The 26,398-nt window shown below is 47.8% G+C and overlaps 1 protein-coding gene across 13 annotated transcripts in view; it reads left to right on the top strand.

The window, feature by feature from the left end:
- The window catches only part of IRAG1 (inositol 1,4,5-triphosphate receptor associated 1), a 108,889-nt gene that overhangs the window by 18,306 nt on the left and 64,185 nt on the right, over positions 1-26,398 (top strand). For 3 of the 13 annotated variants that reach the window (XM_074335980.1, XM_074335978.1, XM_074335988.1), the window contains exon 2: positions 19,879-20,036. The exons of 4 other annotated variants lie outside the window; for them this stretch is intronic. In XM_074335980.1, the coding sequence (XP_074192081.1) occupies positions 19,968-20,036 (69 nt within the window). In that variant the 5' untranslated portion in view covers positions 19,879-19,967. Of the gene's footprint in view, positions 1-10,075; positions 10,318-19,823; positions 20,037-26,398 lie in introns of those variants that run through there. 6 more of the 13 variants (XM_019729140.2, XM_019729132.2, XM_019729150.2 and 3 more) reach the window with 4 other exon arrangements.

Here is a 26,398-nt window from a genome sequence, read left to right as displayed (position 1 = left end):
TTGCCCCCAGATAACCAGGATCCTGCAGTCTCAGCAGTTATGCCCATGAGGGTATTTGCAGAGGGTGAAAGGTAAGGGGCCATTGCATTCTGAAGGAGAGGGTGGGCTGCCAGCTCCCAGAGGCTCAAGGAAGGAATGGACTTTGGCCTCCATCCATGCACTTCTCGTCCGGCCTCAGGGGAGAGCTCTCTTTCCATTTCATCCAGCTCAGATTTTTCCAGCTACATCAATGGCATTTTCCTATCTCCCGAGGATCTGCTTCAGAGCTAAAGTATCTTCTTTAAGTATCAAGAAAGGGCAGTGGGAATGAATTGCTGAGGGGGTGGGGTGAAGGCAGGGCAGAATGTTACTGTAGCACAGAGGCATGGAAGAGGAAAGAAGCTCTATCAAGAGGGTCCATAGTCAGGCTACTGCTTTCGTCACCATGTGCTGGGAAAGGCCACCCCTCTGGCTAGAACTCCAGGGAATCAAAGTTTGAAAGCCATTGTATAGAAGCTGAAAGCTAGGCCCAGAGAAAGGCCTGACTGGCCCAAGGTCACAGAGTGGTTTCATAACAGGCTTACAAAGAAATGTCCTCACTGCTTTGAAATCCTAGTTCTCTTCCCAAAAGTAGCTTTGCTCAGGAAATATAAATTCATAGGTAGTCAAAACCAAAAAAAAAAAAATTAAATTTACAGAGAAAAAAATATCGGTTAGTTCATTTATTAAAAGTGAGTATATCAAATTGCCCACAGTAAGGGCCATGAGGGTCGTCAGACCATTTAGACCAACTATTTATGCCTTCTTGGATAATGGGCGTATACTAACCTTGGAAAAGAGAATTTCCTAGAAGGGTCTTTTCCTCTCCTCTCCCTCAGGGAAAAATATTCCTACTGCAAGGCCCAGGTGCTGGGGTCCAGTGAGGAGGAAGGCAGAGGGAATGTGGTGCACTGAGGGCAGGGCCTCCCCGACCCCAGGAGGGAGAATCAGGCTCAGAACCAGGGCTACAGGGAAGACCTCAGGTCCGGCGAATGCCTGATTTTACTTCCCGGGTGGCCCTGGTTTCCCCAAGTTGTACATCTCTATTACCTCAGGAAGTCTTGCCCCCTCCCTGCTAGGGGCTTTCTGGAGATGTGTGCATTTAAAGTGAGTTAAGGAATTATTTGATTCAGTGCAACATTTGCCAAATCCTAATTATATATCAAATGCTGAGGAAACAAAAATGAGAAAGATTGGGTTTTGAAGGATGAATAGGAGTCAGCCACGAAAACCATTGAGTTGCTGTCAGCCATGTGGAAAAGACCACCCTGAAAACAAATAATTGCTATTATGTTAGAGCAAGTTTGGCAACTTTTTCTATAAAAAACCAAATAGTAAATATTTTAGGTTTTGTGAGTCAGATAGAGTCTGTCTATCTCAACTACTCAACTCTGCCCTTGTAGTGTAAAACCAGTCATAGGCAATACATAAATGAATGATTGTGGCTGTGTTCCAATAAAACTTTACACACTTAGTGGGCCAGACTTGGCCCACAGGCCATAATTTGCCAAACCCTGTATAAGAGGAATGCCATCATAATATGGGTATACAAATAATAATAATAATACTAATAATAAAAGCTATCATTCTGATAGCTTATTTTATGCTAGACCATTTATACAAGGCAATGTATATACAATTTACATATATTTGTATCCTTATTTTTTCACAACAATTTGTGAGATTCAATAGCCAGTCACAGAACTAGGAATTGGCAAATACTAGGTAAACCCCAACCCTGTTTGGCTCCACAGTCTAAATTCCCAACTAAACAATTTAAAATTCTGAAATGAACTGCACAGAAGGGGTTAATCTGGTGAAGGTCATGAGGCATGAGGGGGCTCCTAGCGGATGAATAGAGTCTTCCACGAAGGCAGATGGGAGAGATGGGTGGGCCTTCAAGGCCAAGAGTAGCAGGGAGGTTTGAAAACACATGGAATATTCTGGAAACTGGGACATGAGGAGATGCTGGGGTGTAGGATACCTTGGTGGTAGTTTCTGGAGAAGAAACAGGAGAGGTTGGTAAGCTCAGAGCAGAGTCTGGCATGCATACCAATGAACCTGGTCTTTATCTATGGACTAGGGATTTTCAAGGTCTGGTCTTCTGGGTATACTGCGTCAAACTCCACTGAGGGACTGTTAGCCATACAGATTCCTGGGCCCCATCCCCAGATGTTTTGATTCAGGAGATCTGGAATGGGCCTAGGAGTGTGCATTTTATCAAACACCTCAGATGATTCTAGTAAGCATTCTCAGGTTTGGGAATCAGTGCATAGAGAGCCACTGAAATGTTTTGCTTAAGAGAAAAATACAACCAAAGTTATGTTTTAGGAAGTTATGTTTCACTTGGAAGATGGATTACTTCACCAGGAGACCAACCCTTTCCAGGTGTCCGTTTTCTGGTTAGTTATCAGCTTCTCTCATCTGGAAATACAGAGGAGAGATTTCCAGAAGGTTCTGCATTTCCAGAAGCTTTTGAAAAATGACTCAGCTTAACCCCTAGATTGAACTGTAAGCTGTTCACCAAACAGTTACCTTAAGGAGAGATAGTAAACAAATAGCAAACTGCAATTTAACAGACAACATATGTGAATCTGATGTTAAGGACAATCCTTTCTCCAGGATGAGTTGGTGAATCCTTAGCCAGAAAAACCTCTTCTGGCCGCGTGTCTTTTGTGGTGGTGGCTGTGGTGGTGATGGGGCGTGGCGCTGCTGCTGCTGGTTTCTGTGTTGCCCTAGAAACCTCATCACAGTAAGCATAGAACCCTGGGCTTGGAGTCAGGCTACCCTGAGCTCAAACCCTGTTTATTGTACTTAGTAATTGTGATGCCTGGAGCAAATTACTTATCCTTGCTGAGCTTCAGTTTTCTCATCTGTAAAATGGGACTCATGATATCATGGCTATTGTAAGGACTACATAAGATAATGAATATAAAGAGTCAGGTAGAGTGCCTGGTGCAATAAATACAGGTTCTCCTCTGCTGATGTCTTGGAATTGTTTGCATGCATTCCCCATCTTTCCATTGTGGAAAGGTGACAACTCCCCCAGAGAGAAATCCTCTATAGTTTTTTCCTATCTCATGTCATTAAGCAACAGCAGTTGCACATGGCTGTTTAAGTAGCAATATGCTGAAATTCTTGTGCCTCAGGACACCAACGTTTGCTGTTGGAGAGACATTCCCAAGGTCCTGCTTTCACCCTCCCCATTCCCACCCTCCCAGGCCATTTCATGTCACTGTTTACCACAGTCTGCTCTCAAATGGTGTCTAAAGACTCAAATCAGGGTGGCTGGTTAGCTCAGTTGGTTAGAGCATGGTGCTGGTAGCACCAAGGTTGCCGGTTCTTTCCCCGCATGGGCCACTGTGAGCTGCACCTTCCTTAAAATAAAAAATAAAAAAATAAAAATAAAAAATAAAACAAAATAAATAAAGACTCAAATCCTGCAGCTATTTGTATAGATTTAAGATACCAAGGGAACTGCTCTGTTTGCTTTAGCACATGGCTTCTTGTGGCCATAACCTCTGTCCAAGGAGCATCTTTTGAGTTGACCAAACTGCAAATGCAGGTCAGGTCAGACTGCTTTTGTGAAACAAAGACCTCAGCTGAGATCCACAACTGCTCCTGTCCCCTCCATTGGCCTTGATGGGCAAGGTTTGAGCTTCTTCCTGGTCCTGCAAACTGGAGTCCTTCCCCCAAACTATGCGTCTGGGGTCCACGGCTTGCCACGCGGTGAGCCTGTTCATACAGCCTTTCATTGCTTGCGTCTTGGGGTCTACTCTCCTGGAAGGGTTAGCAGTCAGTTCCCATCTGATTCTGAGCTAAGGGGTAGGTGGAGTGAGTTCCTGGAGGTCATCCAGAAGGAGGCAACGGCATTGGCCTGTCATTTGAAGGTTGAAATTTGACTCAGAAAAACATGGCTTTATGTTCATTCATCTGGTTATCTTTTAGGCAGAAACATGGAGGCTTGTCAAACCTAGTCCCTCCTCTGGAGCCTGAGTTTAAATGTGTAATGTAGTAACAGGAAGGGTGGGAATAGGCACCATGGGAGAGGGAGAGTCCAAGGTTTGGGCTGGCGTTTCTGGGAGTCTGCTGAGGCCATCAACAGGAGCAGGGATGGCAGAAGGAGAAGCTGGTTCTGAGGAAAGGGGCATGGTGATAAGTTTAGTTAGGGAATAATTTAGGGCAAGTTCGTTTGCTCTAGACCTGAGTTTTCCAGCTCGAATTCTCAGGTAGGCAGCAGGGCAGTGAGGTGAGAGAAGCCTTTGGTGTTGAGAAAGACCCTGCAGAGCCCGCTTTACAAAGGCTAGGCTGTTTCTACCCTTTGGAACTCTTTATTGCAAGTGCCAAAAAAGCCAACACAAGCCCGTTTAAGCAAAAGAGGTATTCATTGGTTCTTGAAACATAAAAGGCCAGAAATTTCAGGCATAGCTTGATCAGGGCCATAGATGACAACCTCAAGACCTAGTTTCTTTCTGGTTCTTTGCTGTGCTCTCTTTCACATTGAATCCATTCTTAGACAAGTTCTTCTTCCTCTTCATAAGAAGGACCCTTTTACATTCAAGATCTGAAATTAAGAGTAAGAATCTCTTTCCCAGGATGCCCAGCAGAGTCTTATTGTGTTTCATTGGCTCTGGGCAAGTCACATGCTCACCCTTGAACCAATCACTGTAACCTGAGGGATGTGATGCAAAAATGTCCAAAGGCTGCCTCCAGTCCTGGGAATACTAGTTAGTCCCCTTGCCACTGATTACATGACTGGTCTCAAAAGGCAATGTGGACCTCGAACTCAAAGGGCAGAAAGTGGGGCATAGGCTGGCACCTTAGCCCAACCAGTACTATAGAGATGGGGAGACTGAGGCCCAAGTAGTGAAGGAAATCATCCCCACACAGGACATTGGCATCACAGTCTGCTCTTCACTTCCCAGAAGGCCGCTGTCACCGAGCCCGCCACAATCCTTCTTTGGCTTCCTGAAGCACGTATTAGGCCTGACCCTGCCCCGTAGCCCAGGGCCAGGTTATTGGGCATATTTCCACAGCTTCTGAGAACTGGGATTTCCAGAGTGGAGATAAACAGGGGGCAGAACTTGTGCTGGGGGCACTCCATCCCAGCAGGGAAGAGCTGTCTCTTCTGTCTTAGATGATGCAGCTGCTTTCTGTCAAGCTTGGGGGTGTTGTGGAAGGACTTCGAGTTCTGCACCTCAGTGAGGGTTGTCCTTGCTGACCCTGAGGTAGGGCTGTGACCTGGAACAATCAAAACCACCCATCAGGAAATGTCTCCCAGTGTCTCCCAAATGTCTTCTTCTATCTATGCTGATAAAAGAACGGGAATGAGTTGTCTCTTGAGAAGGGCCAGAGACCCCATTTTGGGTGCAGGAGACCCACGTTTTATTCCTAACTCTGTTTTCTGATGGTGTGACCTAGAGCAAGTCACTGTACCTCTCTCAGGCTTGATTTCCTCGTCTATAAAATGGAGCTATAATACCTTCCTTACAAAGCTGAGAGGGTTTGAGAGCTAATATGTACATACTGTGTTGGGTGTATACAGAGTGACGTGAGTTTTGATTCCTAAAGTCCTTGCTTGTAAAAGGAGGGATCCACCAGGTATTGAGCAATTGCTCTGACCTGTGCTGTGTGCCCACTGCTAGGGCACAAAAGAAAGCTCTCTGCCCTCAGGCTTGGCTGATGCAATTAATGTACAGGAAACAGAAACCACCGCATGGCAGATGGGGACAGCTGCATGATGCTGTCATAGAACAGAGAGCATGCAGCATCTGGGAGAGGCCGGGGAAGGCTTTCTGGGGAGGCAGGCTTGAGGGAAAACGGCAGAGCCCCAGTGCCTAGCATAGTACCTGAGGAGGCGCTCAGCAAGCATTTCTTGAACGAGTGAATGATTTAGGCAGGCGCAGTGGAGGCTATCTTTTCCTTCTGATTTTCCCAAACGAGCTCCTGAATAGACTCATACGCATATAAGCCCGATGGTCACTTCCCAGAACAAAGCTGGGAAGGGAGACAGAAAAGAAGGAGAGGGAGGAATGGCATAGACAGGCACACTGGGAACTGGATGTTCTTTTGTGTGTCGGTGGGGGGGGGGGGGGAGAATAGGGGTGTTACTGAGTCAAGGAAGAAATTTTATTTTTATTTGGAACAAAGTTCCCTAGGTGATAAGGTGCTGGTCCTGGCTTTTCAGACAGGCTCCTCCTGTCAGTCTGAAGGGCCCTTGACAGATATCATGTCCTGGGCCAAATAGCAGCTTGTCTTTCTCCATCTTCATCCCCATCCTAAGGAATGGACGTCTTTAGGTGCAGAGGCCAGAAGATCTGAGGGAGAAGTTGTGGGCTCAGATTCGGCCCTGCTGCAGTGTGGACAGGACTGGCTGTTGCCGGGTCTCATTAAGGTCCATCAAGCTGGCCTGATTCCTCTGGGCTTCTCCCTGGAATAAGAGACGCAGTTCCCAGAGGCCTGCCTCACAGGAATAGGGGTTTCCAGGGGCTGGATTACCAATATCAGAATCCCCTTGTTGGGCCATGTGATTGGGTTTGGGATCAGAGGCTGGGACCATCTTGCAAAACTTCATGGCTCCACTCTGTTGGGAAGGAGGTGGTTCCAAGAGTGCCATGGCGTAGATGCTAGGGTGACGGCACATTTGAGCACACACTGCCAGCCATGTGGGGAGTGCATTGGCTAGCTTTCCAAGTGGACATAAAAGGGCTAGGGGACCTGCCCTGTGGTTTCCTATTGGGTTTAGGTTAAAGCTGGAAACTCATTGATAAGTTAATCCTAAAAGTCACTTTGCAAAGTACTCCTGGATGGACATACAGAAGCATGAAGGTAGCAGAGGAGTCCCTGCCTTTTGTCACGTTAAGTTGGTAGACTCCTAGGGGGAGATCTGCTCATGTGTGTCAGGGGAGACAGGAAACCGTGTAACATCACTGAGAGAAAAACTCAGCTGGTAACCTTGGGAAGCTCAGTGGGAATGGGGACAGGCCAGGCCATCCACCTGCATAGGCAGTTGCCCAGGTGATGTGTGTTCATGTCAGTTCAGAAAGAGGAAAATGGGGCCAAGTCTACTTCACTTCTCACATGAGGGACTCCAAGACCGTGATGGGGCCACAAGTGAAATCAATCCTGGGGTGGGGGTGGGGTTCACTTGGCTTCCCAAGGCTTCCTCAACAACCAGGGTTTGTTCTCCTAACCCTCTGTATCATAGAGGATGTGACACATTTTCTTTCACTCACTCACTCACTCACTCACTCACTCACTCACTCACTCACTTGCTCACTCATTTGTTTATCTATTCTAGAAACCCTGGAGAGGGCGGCTGGTTGACTCAATGTTTGGAGCACAGTGCTTGTAACACCAGGTCGCCCGTTTGAATCCCATATAGGCCAGTGAGCTATTCCCTCCACAATTAGATTGAAAACAACGACTTGACCTGGAGCTGATGGGTCCTAGAAAAACACACTGTTCCCCAATATTCCACAATTAAAAAAAGAAAAAAAGAAACCCTGAGAGATGAATCATACACTGGCCCTGCTTCCAAGGAGCCCACCACCATCTAGGACATAATTAAAATAAACTCTTTAGTTACATTTTAATTACATTACACATGGATTCAGAGAAGATTCAAAGTTAAAATGGGGACTCTAGTCTGGAAGACCTACTCTATGATTCTTCAAGAGACAACCTATCTTATTTTTGTCACATATTTTGACACTGCCATCTAATAAGTCCTATCTTTGGCAAGTTGCTTGACTTTGTTTCCTCTTCTGTGAAGTGTGGATAAAAATGGTACCCACTTCTCAGGGCTACTGCTAGAATTCAGGGAGATAAAGCATCATAAGAGTTTACACTTGCCTGGCAGACAGTCACTGCTCAATTAATGCCAGCTATCATTACTGTTGTCAGAGCCACTATAATGATTAAAAGAGACTATGTGTGTAGAAAGCATGACACAGTGCTGGGCACATAAGTAGTGTTCAAAAACTATTTTTATAAATACTTCTACTACCACTGTTGACTTTCTATTATGAATGGTTATGGCCCAAGGAAATCAGTAATACATGCTGTCATCCTGGTAATGACACAACAAAACAGAGACACCAAGAGATATTAGGATAATTAATCACAGGTCCAACCAGGAACAAAAGTTTTGGAGCAAACAGCCTTGATCAGCCCAGACAGAGCATAGGCTCACTTACGGGGAACAGTCAGGTGCTGGCTGCCCTCTCTCCCCAGCAGGAATGGTGGGAGGAACACACACAGCGTCCCGAAGCTTAAGACATGATTTTTATGAAGTATGGCTGAGAAGGGGGTTGAAGGGGAAAGTGTGTCCCACAAAGGGAGCCTTATCAGAGTTAATTAGAGGACTAGTCACACTTCTACCACCCTGGAGATTTATGCATCATTAGTTGGTAGAAATTGGTCATCTACCTTAAGGGCACTGGGAAGCAGAAAGGATGAGAACTAACTGCTGGTCTAGTAAACACATGTTTATAAGACAAAGCAACAGAGGCATGAGGGAGGGAGAACACAAAGCCCAGAAGGGCATCAGAGGGGGAAGTCAGGGCAGGCTTCCTGGTGGAAGTGACATTAGAACTGAGTATTAAGGAAGAGCAAAAGGTGGCCAGGGAATTCTAGACAGGGAATTCCACAAAAAGGGTCAGAGCCTCAACTAGCACACACTGAAATGAAGACCATTGATGCCTAAATGATCCATGGTCACAGGGATAAACTGTTCTCTTTAAGTAATTTTTTCAGGACAGTAAGAAACTACCTTTTTTTTCCCCTTTAACAATTCTATTATTTATTATGTAAGTAATTCGTGCTCATTGTAGAAAAAAATGCAAAAATATAAATATTTAAAATGTGTTCATTGGAGTTTATTCATAATTCCACTGAAGATAACCACTTTTAACATTTGGATTTTAGCCTTCTGAACTTCTCTCCCCTCCACCCCACTTCCATAGATAGAGAAAGCCATATATCTATCCACATATATTTCACATAACATATATATACATAAAAATATCTTTGATTTTTAAATGAAAGTAGAGCCATACCATCTGTTTTTCTTCCTAATCAATATATTATGAACAAAAAAGACTACGTCTAAAGCATCGAACCTTTATGCATTTTAACCATCTTGGCTGGTAATGTTCTAAAATGCAACTTGCTCTCCTGTCTTTTCCAAGGAACCAGCATCTGAGCTGTGCTTCGTACATGCCCACCAGCTTTTGTGCCGGGTTGTAAACTAGGGCTGAGCTCAGTGATTGAATAGCTGAGGTGAAACGTGTCTGAATTCTGAATTCCCCAGAGTCCGTGCCGAGCTAAATTTTTTATTTAGATCTAACATTTGTAAATTGGGGGATTTCATATTAAACAGTTGGGATTTTGACTTTTCTTAAAAAATTGGGAGATTTGGCCAAGAAAGACTGTCTTTTTTTTTTTTTCATGACCTTAAAATTGAATAGTACCTGGCCCTGTTAGATGGTACCTGTATTCTCTGGTCAGCCACACCCCATAGTGGCTGTCATTCATCTCACCTGCCTGGCCCATCAAGGATTTGAGTTTGCCACCTCTACCTGAATTCTATTTTTACAGAATCTGGTTGCCAATGAAAACAAAGCCTTCATTTTTTAGTGATATGGTTTCAGTCACTAATCAACTAAACAAACAGTGAGTGGCCATTCTGTGTTTGACCTTGTACTGAATGTTGGTCATAAAAACACAAATATTTATTAAAATAGTCATAAAAATATGAATAAAGTATAGTCCCAGCTGTCAAAATGCTCAAATTCTAGCTGAACTGAGGTGCATGCAAGGTGCTCTGGGAGAATACAGAAGTGTGGTAAACTGAATAATCCTCCACTGCCATTCCCACAACCCCCCGCCAAGATGTCTATGTCCTAATCCCTGGAACTTGTGAATATGTTACCTTAAATGGAAAAAGGACCTTTGCAGATATGATTAAAATAAGCATCCTTAGACTGAGAGATTATCCCAGATTATCTGCATGGGCCCAATATAATCCCAAGGGTCTTTATAAGAAGGAGGCAGGCTGGTCAGTCAGACTGAAAGGAAATGTGAAAATGGAAGCAGAGGTCTGAGAGGAGATGAGATACTACACTGATGGCTTTGAAGACGGGGAAAGGGTTACCAGCCAAGGAATGCAGGTGGCCTCTAGAAGCTGGAAAAGCAAGGAAATGGCTTCTCCCCTGGAGCCTGCAGAGGGAGTGCAGACCTGCTGATACTCCGATTTAGCCCACTGAGACGGATTTTGGACTTCTGACCCCCAGAACTGTAAGATAATAAATGTGTGTTGTTTTAAGACACCAAGTTTGTGGTAATTTGTTACTGCAGCCATAGGAAATAGGAAGGCAGTACCTTTTTTAGGGGGGTGAAGAGGTGGAATGGGTTTATGAAGTAGGGGATATTTGAACTGGATCTTGAAAGATGAGTAGGGGTTCATCAGGCATAGAAAGGGGGCAGAGGGAGCCCAGGCATAGGGAAAAAGCTATGTGCAAAGGGCGTGGAAAAAGCAGGGCATGTTTGGAGCTTGGCTGTTGGTCCATTGTGATTGGAGCACAAGGTTGAAATAGGAGATGAGGCCAGAGAGAGAGACTGGGATCTTGACTCCGAAGTGGTCCCATGGAAAAAGAGTCCTCAAAGATTTTAAGAAGTGGAAGGGTGATGTAATTTATGTTTTAGAGAGACTGCCGTGGCATCTTGTGGAGGGTGGTTGGAAGCGGCCAGATCACAGGCAAGGAAACCAGTGAGGCTATTGCAGTGACACAGGTCACACAAAGCCATGGCAGAGGTGGTGGCCATGGGAAGGTAGGAAGTGATCAAAGACATGTCTGAATAGGATTGACAGGACTTGGAGTCTAACTGAATGTGGGGGGTAACAGAGAAGGCGGAGCCATAATGACTTCTGGGTTTTTAGCTTGAGTGCCATTCACTAGGGAACAGGAAGAGTGGGCTTGGGGGAGGGTAGAGCTAGGGAGGGGAAGAACGGATGAGTTCTGTTTGGGACATGACGAGTGTGAGCGGCCCGTGGTACACCTGGGAAGAGTTACCCAAAGGCAATTGGCAATCAAATCTCCATAACTATGCTGTGATGAGGTGATAAAATCATTTGTGTTCCTTCTGCACTCTGACAGGGGTGAGGAGGAGGGGGCCTGGGACTGAGAGGCTCAGAGGTGCTCTAGTAAATGTTTAACAGCTGGCTCTCTCGGGGAATCAAAGGCCTTGATGTGTACCATTTGCTGATTCCTGTGGTGTAAATACTTCCATCATCACCAATTTCAAGCAACTAACTGGACATCACTGAACATGCAGTTAGAAAAAGATGTACAGGAACACGTCATTGTATAGCACTTCTACTGCACGGATGCACTAGGAATAACTCATCTCAAGAATGTAGATTATAGTGAAATGTAGCAAAACAATTAGTGTGTGGTTATTTGGGGGTATTTCTTTCATTTGTTTTTAACGCAACTTAATGGTAACTTAATTTTTAATGATGTCTGTTTAACGACCAGCTCATAAAATTTTTGACGATTTTCCATTCAGCTCTTGTAAGCTGGCATGAGCAGGCTCCTGCACACCACTGGAGAGGCTCCAACAACGTGTAGGTCGGAAGGGCTTAGAAATGCAGCTCCTTCCCAGACAGGCCGAGAGACTCCCCGAGGTCACACACAGGAGAGGGCAGAGACGGCCTCAGGACCTCGGAGGCAGCTCGTGGGCCACCGTTCTTCCTGATGGCCCCTCGGTGCCCTGGTCAGCCTTGCAGACCCAGGAATACCGTGTGGTCCTTGACCCCAGGATGGTGACTCATGTCACCCTGGAGTGAGTGACTCAGGGAAGAGGCTGCTGGGCGGCTGGGAACAAAGAGAACCGGACAAGATTTATTTCTGCTTGGAGCTAAATGGGACGCTCAGATATTTTTCTGCTGTTCCCGGTGCCTTTGAACTGCCTCCGGTTGAGCAATTGTACATATTTCCAAGAAGCAAAAATTTTTTCAAGTGGACTTATTTAAAAAAAAAAAAAAAAAAAGAATTGCTGAAGTGAATGAGCTGGAGAGGAAACCTGGGGAGATGTTCTGGTTTACTTCCTGTCGTGGCTAGAGGTGGGGTGGTGGTGGATGGAAGTCGGGACCTGCCTTACCATTTCCCAGGGGGTGTAGAATCTGGGTCTCAGGCATTTCAGGGTTTCTCCAACACTTCTCTTCCTCATAGTGACATTTAGGGTCCAAAGGGCTCCCTAAGCGCCAGGATATTGGGGTAAAAAGGGTATCCCAGTGTCCAAAGTCATCTGTCCTAGCCAGCATTTGGACAAGACATCCATCATGTGTCCATTAGTCCTTGGTCAGTAGGTAACCTGTGAGTCAACCTTTTCAAGGCACCTTTAGTTCTGGCAACTCTCTGCTCCTAGGTGCACAGAAATTGTTGTGCTATTTGCCCCTCCCCCGCCCCACCCTCACCCCCTGGGAAGCAAGAAACTGAGAGTGTCTAAAGGCCTTACCAAGTCAGACCAAATAGCCATTTCCTCCCTTGGGGGTCTTCTCCTCAGGGTTTTGTCTGGGAAATGGGGCATAAGACCTCTGCTCTCAGATTTGGGGTTCTTTACCCACCTCCCCATGGAAGCAAGCTCAGGCCCCATTCTCAGGGACTCACCAGAGCCCACACCCTCACAGCTTCTACCCCACCTCTCCTGTCTCTTTCTTGCCCCATATTTTACTGGTATCTGGTGGTGGGAGACTTATCTTTACTTAGTTTTTTCCCCCAAAATCTCTTTTCTGTGCCCTGAGCACTTTCCGTTTCCCTAAGGGCTAGCCTTTGGCGACATATAAGGCAGAGATAAACTCCCTTTTTTCCACCTTCTGCTGCTACAACCCTCTCCCAAGACCGTGAGTATGGAATGGCCTTGCTCTTTGTTTGAGGGGAAGGGCAACGGGGGAAAGAGATATAGGGAAAGTGAGAGGCATCAGTTACTGTTTCAAATGTGCCATCTATCCTGCATCTTGCCCCCTCCTCTGACTCCCCCCACCCCACCTCCCCACACTAAGCACCATACCAACTCCTGAACTCTTCCTCTGGAAGCTGGCCTGTCCTACCCTCCTGGGTGTGGACCTGGCACTGTCTGAGAAGATGCTGGCTCACTCCCAGGACTAGAATGGATTCTGAATCAGGGGAGGAAGGCACCTGCAGCCAACAGAGCCCACAAGAGACCCTCAGGACTGGAGAGCATGGCCAAAGGGTGGAGACCCTGGTGCGGGTGGGGGTGCTCAGGGCCAGCCTCATGAAGCACCGCTAAGCCGCAGGCTCTGTGCTCCCAGCCCCTGGATCAGAGGGTGAAAAATCCCTGGGAAAGTTCCTTCTATTCCCTCATCCTGCCCTTGTTCCTCTCACCCTCTACCCCCCAGCCTTGCTCCCCCAGGACAGAGCATAGCACAGACCTGGGATGACCACAGCTCTCTAAACCCACCACCTGTAGCCACTGGTCAGCATCGCCAGAGTGCATAGCCCCTGGTTGGCTTACTTCCAATCATGTCTAAAGGTCTTTTATCTGTTTGTGAGTACAGAGGAGAAGCCCTAGGGCGAGTGCAGGGAGCAGGGAGCGTCCCCTCTCTCCCACAAGAAGAAGGAACATCGGAAGACGCTGCCCAAGGACTCCTGCTTTCACAGCATGGACGTGTTTGCTTATCATTTACTGAAAGCAAACCCTGGGCCTGGGGATCAGGGGTTCTAGGACCTTCTCTAACTGCCCCTCATTCACAGTGTGGCATTGGTCAAGTCCTTGCCCCTGTCTGGACCTGTCAGATGGGAGCAGGGGGCAGGACTGGTCAACTTCCAGCGGCCCACGCTGTCACCCACTGAAGTTGCAGAGGGACCGAGAGACATGCGTGTGCAGTCACCCCAAACAATTTCCTCCATCAAATTCTTCATCTAGAGATAGACCCGTGGTATTAATAGCAACATGATCTCTTTCAAATTTTTTGTGCTGCTAAAATGAAAGCAAAAATTCAAAGCTGGAAAAACAAAAAACTCCCTTCGGAGAATTCTGAGTCACCATAAAGGTCAGTGGAGTCTGGGTTAACCTGTTGCTTCCCAGAAGGGTCTTTCCCCGACACCCAGAAATTAACAGAGAGACTATGAGAGCCACTCAGCTTGTAGGCTGTGCTCCTGGGACACCGTGGTTTGACTCTTTGGGGCTGGTTGTGAGGCTCTGGAAGAGGCATCCTTGCGGCCATTGTCAGAGGCCAGTGCTTGCCAAGACGGCTACCCAGGAACTGATGGGCTTGGCCTTGCCAGGAGGTGGCGAGTCAGACAGACCTGCTGCTGACTTCCAACACAGCCATTTGGGTGATGTGACTTTGGACAAGGCTGCAGGTCTCTGTTTCCTCATCTTTAAAGTGGGACTAATGATAATGTTAATAGTACTCACGCTACTTTACCCGCCTCACAGGGTTGCTGAGAGCACTGAAGGGGGTGGTCTCCGGAAAGTCCCTTGCTAAACCATGACCTGGGCAGCCCCCAAAGAAAGCCACTGCAGCTCCCCCAGCTGATGTGTGCAGGATGGAGGTGTTCTGCCAGTTGTCGGTCAGCAGGCCTCTGCTTGTACGGCCCCTGTTAGAACAGCCCTCTCCTATTCTCTTGCCCTCCCCACAGCCTACAGGGTCCTACAGTGACTATTCCCAGGGGCAGAGCCTGTGCTGTTGACATAACAAGCACGGAACTTTCTGGAGTGAAAGTTTAGATGGACAAACTAATGCACAGCTGTATGAATGGAAGAGTCAGAAGGCGAGTGGGTGAATGGATGGACCGACAGACAGATGGATGAATGGACAGATTTGCCTCCCCCCCCACACACAGTGGGAGTCATACAACCTCAAACTGGGAGCCCACTCTTTAGCCTTCATAAGACCCCAGGCCTGACAACCTGCTGCTGACACCCCCTGCCCCGTCACCATCCTCAGCCTCACTGGGAATGCACACTCAATTCTCTGTGGGGCAGGTCCTCCGCTGGATTCTGCTGCTACACTCCAGTAGAACTCCTGATGGAGGAGGCAGAGCAGAAGAGGAGAAACATGATGGACCTTGGAGTCAAACGAACCTGGGTGTAATCCTTGGTCTGCCACTTGTTAGCTGTGCTATCTTGAGCAAATTGCTGATCCGCTCAGATTCTTAGTTCCTTTATAAAATGGAAACAATGAGACCCGTTTCACAGGAGTTAAATAAGACAGCATTTGAAATGCACCTAACATAGTATCCTGTTCTCAGTGGGCAACCTAGAAATATCTGATGAATGAAAGAATGAAGGCAAGCATATTAGTTTGCTTTCTTTCATGAGCATGGCTGGGGCAGATAAAACATTTAAATGTTGTTCACAGATAGTTGACCTTTTCAGTTACACCAAATAATTGGATAGTTATTCCAGCAGAGGCTCTTCGATCATTTGCACCAGGTGCAAAGATAATTGGACCCAGTCAGGTTGCTTCTCTTCTCTGTACCTAGGTTTTCCTTCCTGTAAAATGGGCCAGGTTAGACCTAAACACAGGCTGGGGCAGAATGAATAGAGTCCAACAATCTGATTGGCTAACAACCCACCTAACCCTTTACTGACCAGACTGGAGAGGCAGCAAGAAGGTCCTTGAAAATGGGTTAAAGAAGGAGCGGCTGGAGACCAAACATTACTAAATACTTTTCCCTTTTATGGGCAGGCGCTCTAGATCACCGCTTCCTGGAGATTGTATTCTAAACTTTGCTGAGATGGATGAGAGGTCCGCATGCCCACGAGCTCCAGCGGAACCCAGATGTCACCCTGGGGGAGGGACTCTGCCTTTACCTTGCTATTTTAAGCAGTGAGTTTATAATAATGGTTGGGAGAGAAAGCAAACGGGCCAGGAGCAGCGTGGGAAATGGCCCTGGCAGGGGCAGCTGCTGGGGCTCCCCCTGAGGAGCTTGGGGCTCCGTCTTGTCAAGTGTGGGACCTCAGCCAGCCTCTACTCTGCTTTCTCCTGCAGCAGCTGACACCTCTTCGTGCTTGCCTGACTTAATTCATTTCTGTGTTACTTTGTCTTCTGACCCAGGGATTGACTCTTTGGTCTTTCTTGAGGAGCAGGCGGTGGAGGAAAGGAAAGGGAGATATTTTTAATGTGACTTTGGAATACCATGATGCCAGATGGTATCATGGGATGGTATCACACTATGGGATGGGGCCAGCAAACCTGTGGTTTATGGGCACTAGGAAGAGTCTGGGATTTTAGGGACTTCTAGGATTAGAAAAGACTACTGAAACGAGTTAGGGATCCTGTGCCTCTTGCCCCAGGCTTTGCTGGAACTCTCCGAAATAGGGAGCTTAAAGAGCAGCCCCTGCATCTTCAGATGGTTGCAGCCACTAGAAAGTTTTACCTTTCTTTGCTCTGACCTTTCAGTCACCGTTCATGCTCCTGTCCTTTGGGGACAATAGAACGACATAAATGTCTTTCAAAGAAGAGATTTTATTTTCTCCCTGTACCTTCTCTTCTCCAGGCTAAAGACCTTTAGTTCTTTAAGCACAACATCTTGTCCCCCTGCATCCTGCTCCCCACCCCCTGCTCCCCACCCCCTTTTGAACATGCTCACACTTGTCTGAATCTTTCTCAGCGCGCAGAGCACCATATGTTTTGTGGAGATTAAGACATCACTGCTGCTGAAGTCTAAGTAAAGGTGATAGAAATTAATCACAGAGCTCACTTTTGGGTAAATATGATACTCAGTTTATTGGTACTGGGACCACGTGGGACGGGAGACCACATGACCTGGCCCCACAGCTCACATTCCTGAGAGGCAGGCTCTGTGCGCCTAGTATGGCTTCTCCCTTCTGGTCTAAGCTCCCCCTCTAAGTCTCCAGCTAGTCTGTCCAGAGCAATTCCATTCAGCATTTCAGTGTTCATGGTTCAGCTCAAACACCATTTCAAATGTGGAATCGTCACTAAAACTATATCCCACCCATCATCATTTCCATAGTTAGGGACGCTTTTCTGGGATCCTGCAACTTCTCACTTTCAAAGTATTTACCCCATTATACTGCTTTCCACCTGCCTCCTGCTACTGGATTCTATTCTTCTTGAAGGCTGGGACTATATCTTCGTCATATTTATGTCACCAGCACCTAGCACAGGGCTTGGTAGAGTAGGTGTAAAGTAAGGTGTTTGTGGTGAATGAATGAATGAATGAATGAATGAATGACTCAGTTCCTGAATATTCTTCCACTTGAGATTTCTTGAGATGACCAGCAGGGGTCACCCCAACTGTTTCAGAGCTGAATAAGACTACCTTTCCACTGCAGAGAATGACAAAAATCAAGATGGTCACATCAACCAACGCCGGGGCTAAAGTTAACTAGTTCTTTAAATACAAATCAACAAACATTTTAAAATAAATCTCCTGGTTACCCATGATGAATCAGACTGTGTGTCTGCCTCGGGAAGCTCAGTCAGAGGCGTGTGTGTCAGGTGTGGGCATCTGTCAGGACCGTGGCTGATGCCAGATCGGAGCCTGCCCCAAAGCCCTCTGGCTCTAGGCCCTTTCTGAGCCCTCTCTCTGGGACAGGAAGAGTATTGGGTGTCATGGCGGTGGCAGGGCTTTCTGACTCTTCCTCCTGCAGCCTCCAGCGGTCTGCAGCTTGCATCAGACCCAGAACACAGTAGGTACTCAGTAAATGACAGTGTCCTTTGTTCTCTGTGTGTGTGCCAGCAGCCCCCTGACTGTGGCTGAGGGCAGGGTCTACAGACCGGCCCCGGGGGTTACCCAGGACCACCAGGATGGGTCCTGGGACCGGCCCTCAGCCACAGTCAGGGGGCTGACATCTACGTTTGGTGGTTTTCATCTGCCGCCCAACAGAGCAGCTCCCTCAGGGAAGCTCTGAAGTTGCAGAACCAGGCTGGTTGTTGGTTCTGCGGGTCCTTGAAGGCATCTCGCATCCCCCTAGAGGAAAGGGACCTGAAGGAATCTGTCTATTCTGGGTCCGATGCAAGCTGCAGACTGCTGGAGGCTGCAGGAGGAAGAGTCAGAAAGCCCCGCCACCTCTCATGACACCAGATACTCTTCCTGTCCCAGAGAGAGGGCTCAGAAAGGGCCTAGAGCCAGAGGGCTTTGGGGCAGGCTCCAATCTGGCACCAGCCACGGTCCTGACAGATGCCCACACCTGACACACACGCCTCTGACTGAGCTCCAAAGCAGGCGAATGGTCTGAAGGAGTTTAGGGTGGGAAGTGGCCGGCAGAGCCCTCTGGACTCAGGCCAAGCTGCCTGGGCTGCAGGACCTCCTGTACCTACATGGCTTCTGTGAGTACCTACAGCATGCTGGGTGCTCTGCCTCATTTCCTCCTTGGAACGGTCCTACATGGGAGGCATTCTTATCGTTGTTCCCCTGAAAAGGAAAACAAGGCTCGGAGGCGAAGCCAACGCTCAAGGCCGCACAGCCAGTGAGTGGCAGATGGGGGACTCACACCCAGGAATATGGTTCCAAAGCCTGCGCTCTTTCTACCTTGCTATCCTGCCTCCCAGATAGAGACCCGACATTACTTGGCTCCTTTTCTAGGAGGAAGCAGAGGAGCCAGATCCATTGGCTCAGAGCTGTTGGAGAGATCATGGTCCTAGCCCTCTTGACTAGCAAGAAACACGAAAGAGCAGTTAGTAGTTACAAGTAAACCCAACCCCAATTGACTTAAACACTAAGAAATGTAATTGCTTATGTAGCTGGCTAGTTTAGAAAGAATTCAGCCTGCCAATAAACTTTGATCCGGGCTCCAGCTCCATTTCTCTGCAGGTCTCTTGGCTCTGCCCTGTCTTCTGTGTGTGTCAGTTTTATCCTCAGTCTGGCCTTCTTCATGGGAGCAAAATGGCATTGTGTCTCACATCTGCACACTTCACCACCCAGAGCAAGAGAAAGCATTGGGTCCCAGAACACGGCTGCGTGCTCATTGGCTTAGGCTGGATCTATGGTCTGTCTCTGAGCCAATCACTGTGGCGAGATGGATGAGATTATGCTAATGGAGATCAATCCCAGCCAGGACTCAAGGCTGCAACACTACAGGGACGGGATCAGCCTGGCTTTGGGGAGGCAACCCAAGGTTGCTGGGGGTGAGCCCTGTGCGAGGCACATGAGATCCACCCAGGCCGAGCCTCCAGAACTGTGGCTTGCGCAGGGCTGACAGGCCCAATGAGGACCATCCGCAAGTGAGAGAGCCCCAGACTGGGTCACATGAGCTGCTGAAGGGTGTGAGGTGAGCTCCGGGGCAGGAAATCAGGAAACACCTCTTCTCCACTCGGCCAAAGAAGGCTGTGCAGTATAGTGGCCTCAAAATCAGGAAGATCTGGGTTCAAATGCTTGGTTGTTTGTATGATTTGGGCAAGTGACTGCCGCTCTCTGAGGCAGTTCTCTCATCTATGACATGTGAATATTAATGCCTGCCTCAGAGGTCATTGTGAGGATTAAGTTAGGCGATGCTGGTAACGCTCCTAGGACAGTGCCCAGCACCCAGTAGGTGCTCACTAAATGGTAGACAAGTACACATCTGATCCCAATGGCGTGTCTTCCGTTGGCTTGAGGAGTTTGAAGTACTTTTCTCCCTTCTGGGATAGCTGTGTTTATTGTAAGGACCAAATTAGATGCAAAATCTCTAAGGCCACCTCTGACTTTATAAACAGAGCTAGTGAACAGGAGGAAATGCAATTCCAATTGCCCTCTATTCCCACCTCCGCTGTTGACGCAAACTTAAGCAGGGTCTGTCTGAGGCTCATGACCCCTGGAAATGGAACCCAGCTGGGGTCAGGGATGGGAGTGGAGTTGACTTGTACTTTTGGCATCTCCTCAGCCTGCGGAGCCCAGGCCTCTTGGAGCATCTTTGGGGCTGACACAGCAGAGGTTCCGGGCACCCACAGCCACTCCCGCCAGGAGGCTACCATGCCCCACATTCCTGAGGACGAGGAGCCCCCCGGAGAGCCACAGGCAGCCCAGAGCCCTGCCAGTCAAGTAAGTGCCCCCTTCCTGCCTGTGGCTAGTCTGGCTGGGGCCAAGCCAACCGCCCTGGGCTGAGGCCTCAGTGCCCAGCCTGGCCAGAGGGGTTGCCAATGGCCCTTGCAGGCTGCAGTGGGTCCCTGGGGAAGGTGTGCAGCATCCACACTGAGGAATAAACAGTGTTCCTTTGAATTGCCTGAGGCCGCCACCGACCCTGAGAGTGGAACCTCCTAGCCTGTGTCTAATGAGGCCTCCTGGGAAGTCAAACCACCCTAACTCTGTAGGTGCCCTGTTAAAATGGAGAAAGACTTGGAGGAGAACTTCCTCATGTCAGAGCCACGAGCACCAGCAAAAATCACTTAAAGTGAATCCACTTAAAATGAAGATCAAATTTTCATAGTAAGCAGTGAAGAAGATTTTTAGCAGAATTGTATTATAAAAGAGGAAATGATGGAAGTAGGTTAAAGAGTCTCACTGAGATTGTATTGTACAAATGAAATCATGAAAGCAAGTTATTTTTAGCTACCCATATTACAAAATACAGATTGTATGCCACTTTTTAGAATGAACAAAGAATTAATCAAGTGTGTTGATTTTGGTGTGGGTGTCTTTATTTTTTATACCAGTAAGATGGTCTGTGGACATGATACCAGTTCCTTCACATTTTACTCTACAGTACCTTCCTCAGGAGACTCTGTTTAATAATTGAGAACTTCATTAATTTCCCCAAGCACCTCTTTCAATCCTTCAATATTCAAAGCATTCTCTCATGAAGAATCTATCTCGCCTCATCCTCATAATATGTTCTTTTGTTAACTAATCCCACTCTATCTGCTCCTCATTGGTCCAAGACCTTGCACGTGAAGTTCTCCCACCTTGTTTTCTTTGAGTTCATGAACTTTGCAGTTGTTTGGCACTTGTATAAACTTGTCTTGTTATATCTGAGAGGTCACCCCAGCTGACCTCCAGAAGGCATACACTCTTGTTAAGTGAGGGAAGAATGCATGAGTGAGCATTAATTTGACAAGTGGGCAGATCCTCAGTGAATATTTTCATGTTATGGTGATACTTGTTTTCTTGCACATCATAACTGTAGGGACTTAGATAATAAATACTTACAAAAGAATGTTCTCTCATATTTCCATATCTCAAGCTCATGGGATTAAGGTGTTGCAGAACTTGGCAGCCTTGGGGGGGCCCTTGAATTTCTAAACGATAGTGGGCCAAACCCCCATGTCTTTGGCCGCTGGCTGCCAGCTCAGGGTTTTACTGAGCCCTCCTCCCAAGAATGTCTTGGGCCATGGGGCGGGGTGGGGGGTGTTGCTGCTCCTCAGTTGCTCTCAGTGGCTCCATATTGCCTCTCTGCTCCTTGCGGGTGATGGCCGGACTCCCCCAAACTCAGTGCTTTGCTCCTGCTATCCCTTTCCTGTTACAGCTCCTCACCAAGTGTGGCAATCCCCACAAAGTGTTGCCAACAGTGGACTATAAGGTTTAAACAACAACAAAAAAATGTTAATCTACTGAAAGCTTGGAGATTAAAGAAGGGAATGACGACGCAGCAAAACACATCTGGAGCCAGCTGTGACTGCTCCCAATCCTCAGGTCCTGATTTTCCCAGGTCCCATCCCCTTAGCATCCCTACTCCCCAGCCCAGGACCCCTTTTTGCCTTGGCTATCCCTGACCCCTTCTCCTTCACCAACAACAGTTAGTGTCGTTAAGGCAGATTCTGATGCAAAATCTATCTCCAGGAGGAATCCTGAGCAACTCCCCCAAACAGCTGCCATGCTGTGCTCCCCAAGAATACAAGTATTCCTAAAAAATGATAATAAAAGCTTGGCAAAGATGCAACTCCATCCTCAGGGAAGAGATCTTTTTACGTTGAGTTCAGTTCCTCTTGGTTCTAAACTTCTCTAATTAAAAGATTTTTCAAATCTTCTCAGGAGACACAAAACCAGACAGTACAAAAGCCTGCTGGCCCTCCTGACCGTCATGGCTTCAAACCACACTAGGTACAGCTCCATTGGTCAGAGGTGTGGGTGAGTTTCTAGGGATGGCCAAGCAGGGAAGGGCTCCGTGAGCTAATCACGCAGTTGAGGGTCAGAGAACCCTAGTTGAATAGCAGGAGCTCCAGATTCTAAGTCCCCACAAGTTCACTCTCCCTGTGATCTTGAGTCAGAACCAGATTTCTAGAACATGAGGGGGTGGGCCCCAGGGTCTCTGAACGTCCTTTAAATGCCATGACTCTACCTCTGTGCTGTGGGAAGTCAAGATAGTAAGGAGACTGTTTGTAGGTTCAATAGCCTCTGCATTGCCAGAATACAGCAGGAGCAGGACCCGTGAGGAACTCAGGAGAGCCAGAGCCAGGCTGTCCAGGTCCAATAACAGAGGACCTTGTGTGAGTGTTAAATGTTCTGTGCCTCCGGTTCCTCATCTCTCCCCCAGGGCAAGTGTTAGTGTCTGGATCCTAGACTCTGTCGTTCAGCCAGCCTTTGAGTGCCTTCTTTGGCCTGAGGGACAACAGAGCGGGGACAGGTTAGACCTCGGACTGAAGGCCACGTTAGATTCTGGATTCTTTTATTCTCTGTCCTTCCTGACAGGCACTAGGCCTCCCTGAGTTCTCCAGAAGCCCACAGGCATTGTCAGTGATCAGCATCTCTCTCTATTGCAGCCGTTAGACAACCCTTCTTAGGCAGCTACAGCCTCGGGGGAGGGTCAGGCCTGTGAGCTGCGCTGGAGTCTCCAGGGGCTGAGCCTGAGTCCCTGGGAGCAGCGGAAACTGGGCAGCCAGGGAAGCAGGGTTGGCCAGGAGGGCTCTGCTAGAACTCCTAGTAGCGTGTGAATTCCCACTCTGTGAAGCAGGCAGAGGACAGAGTATCCTTCTGAGTTTACAGCTCCCCGGGGTCCAGCCCTACTTCTGGTTCCTCAGGCCGAAGCCTCCATTTCCCATCACTGACACGCGCACTAGCTGAGGCCTTCTCACACAACAGCAAAGCGGTCGGCCTAGATCCTGTTTTTCTTTCTGTGCATGCACACACACTCATACACACGCACACACACACTCATACACACACTCACACTCATACACACACTCACACACACACTCATACATACACACACTCATACACACATATACTCATATACACACTCACACACACACTCACACACACACACTCATACACACACTAATACACACACATACTCATACACACACTCATACACACACACACACTCACACACTCACACTCACACACACTCATACACACACATACTCATACATACACACACACTCATACACACACACTCATACCCACACTCATATACACACTCATACACACATACACAAACACACCCTTTAGGTCCCTAATTGGAAGCTGTAATCAAAACCCACAAAGAACTAAAGCCTCCTGACAATGCACTCTGTGAGGCTGTGTCCTGAGCGCGTTTTCTGGATTGGCCCTTGAGCAGGGATGGGTACCTTCCTGGAGACACTTTTCCCCAGTGGGGGAAAAAGGTTTAGGACCCAAAGAATCAATTCTCTGTCGGGAATGAGATGAAGACAAAATAGATATTACATGTAAAGCACTTGGAACCTGGTAAGGACTGTACAGAGTGGGGACACCCCCCACCCACCCAATGAGAACCCACATGCTGTGCTTCCTACACGACAGACACTGCTCTAAGCATTTTACATGTAGTAATTTCACAACAACTCTAGGAGGTAGATACGATTATTATCCTATTTTACAGATGAGAAAACTATGGCAGATAAGTACACTCTAATCACTAGAAATCAGTACATTGACTGTCCCAATTAAAGATTTTGAATTAAATCTCCCTGAGCTCATTTACACTTATCACAAGAACTGCCTCAATTAAGATCATTAATGAAATATCTTCAAATAAGTGATCAGGAATAAATTAGGATCTGGTGCACTAGATGTTGGAGACATCTATTGGGCACCTGCTATGTAGTCTCATCCCTCCTTATATCTCTATTTTATAAAAGAAAAAGCTGAGTCTCTGTGAGGTTATGTAATTGTCATCGGTCACATTGTTGTGCACGGTTGAGTGGAGATTCAAACCCAAGTTTCTGCTAAGGTGTTCCTGCCAGCTTTGCCGCCACCCCTGGTTCCACCCAGCAGTACAGCCAGTGCTCTGGACAACAGAGGCCCCAGGCGTGGAGAGCAGGCGCTTAATACCCCATCCTCTATGGAAAAGAACTTGGAGAAGTGTCAAGAGGACAGTTCCACCAGAATGGCTTCTAGTGGTTCTGGTCACAGAGTAAGAGCTGTGGGAGTGTAGGTGTGGAAACGCTTAAGACAAAGCGGAAAGTATTTTAGAAATGTTTGTTGTTACAATGGTCAGGAATGTGTATTGTAATTATTTGTCCTTAGCTCCTATTCTGAGCAATGGAGGAGATTGTCGTTTTTTGTTTCTCTGATTCTGTTGTCAGCCCGCATGTGAGCTACTTAGGGTCAGGGGCTGTGTCTTTCATGTGTGTATCTCCAATTCTCAGCACAGGCTCCAGCAGAGCCTAGGGGTGGATGGATGGACTCATGGATGGTTGTGTGATAGGTTGGGTAGACAACTGGCTGGCTGGTTAGTTAAATGCCTGTATTGAAGGGAAGAATAAGTGGAAGGAGGAACAGTGCTAGGAAAGGAGGGAGGAGGAAAGGACAGAGATGAAGATGGATGAATGGCTGGCTGACTGGTTGGCTGGGTGATACACTCTCCACAGGGTAAGGCTAATAGACACTGTGATACTTCTATTCTCCTGACGTGTCTTGGCATGAGAGTAAAAACAGTGATAAAGAAGGCAGATAATCTGGTGATTATCCCTGACCTAGTAATATAGTGGACAATGGCAGGAAAGAGGGTCACAGAGGCAAGGGAGGTCCTGAGTACATGGCGGCATTCATGGGCTGGGCACTGGGGAGCCTTTGGGGAGCCAGGGAACTGGTCTGCAGAGCTTGGCAGGGATCCTCGTGTCCAGCAGACCTCAGCAGAAGCACTTCCATTCTTTCCTGTATTCTTAGGACTTGCTGCTGGAATAATCAGTTTCTCTCAAGTTCCCAGAGAGTCCTTCAATCATGTCACAAGAGCACTAATTCCTCTGTGTGTCCAGACCCCCTCTCTCCAGAGGCATTTGCCCTCAGGCTATGAGAGAGGGACGTGGGGACATAGTCACTACACTGCCCATCTTCCACCCCCACCCCCAGCATTATTATTATGGTTTTATCTCATCGAGTCCTTAAAACAAGCCGGAAAATGGGGATGATTAGCTGCACACAAAGTTTGAGAATATGAAACTCAGAGAAGTTAAGTAACCTCCCCGAGGTCACCCAGCTGGGATCGCGGTCTGGGCCATCCTGACTTTATTTCTCCACTCTGCCCCCCTGCAGGGTCCTTCTCTCTGCCAGGGCCCAGTGCAGGAGCCCAACGCTCACTCCCCACCTGGGCTGGGTCCGGGGCTGCTGTTTAGAGTTTCCTAGCCCAGGCCTAGTCATGTGACACTGGGGAAAGGAAGATAGTATTCCTGTCTATGACACTGGCCTATATTTATCCCTGCACCCAGGCAGTTAGGAAACTGTTGTGCATTCCTGGGAATTTATGAGCGAAATAAACATTTAAATGTTTCTATAAGTTTATTTAAGGAGAACAAAATGTGATCTGCTGTCTTATTATAGGGTGGGCGAGCTTGTGGGGAGATGGCCCAGCCCCCCTGTGCTTGGCTGACTCCAGGGAAGGGAAGCATACCCCCGGGGAGGCTGGTCCCCTGGAAGGGTGAGGGGCTGCCCCTGTTATCTTTACTCAGCTGTGTGTGCAGCCTTGTGCTGACTCGAGGGCTGCCTGGAGGAAGGGGCTTGTGAGGGAGGGTGCAGCTTGGAAGAATAAGAAAGAAGTATTGAAGACTTACGGGACACCAGGACCCAGGGGAGGTGAGATCTGGAGATGACGATAAGAGGAGCTTGTGTAGTGGGAAAGCCAACAGGCCTGGTGTTTAGTCCCTTCCACTATTTCCCACTTGCACAGCCCTGAACAAGTCCATTTTTTGTTGGTAAAGTAGGATTGAAATGGGAAAGAGGAGAGAAAAGAGATGTACCGATCACATACTGCATGGTCAGGGCCTTCCCTTTCCTCCTCTCATTTCCTCCTCATGATTCTATGAGGTCAGGAGGTATTATCACCCCCAATTTGTAGATGGGTATTGTGAGGTTCAGTCACAGAATTGCTGGGAGGATTGAATGAAAAATCGCATGGGAAGTGTCTGGGACAGGGCATGGCACAGAGTAGGTCTGAGTAAGTGTCACTTTCCTCTACCCATATTTGTTCCCTGGCTTCTCGTGCCTGTACTCACCACGGGCACCTGTACTTG

This window comes from Rhinolophus sinicus, linkage group LG06 (assembly GCF_036562045.2).
Source record: "Rhinolophus sinicus isolate RSC01 linkage group LG06, ASM3656204v1, whole genome shotgun sequence".
NCBI lineage: Eukaryota > Metazoa > Chordata > Mammalia > Chiroptera > Rhinolophidae > Rhinolophus > Rhinolophus sinicus.
The sequence above is the reverse complement of the archived record's forward strand: the minus strand, read 5'-3'. Positions and strand labels throughout refer to the sequence as shown.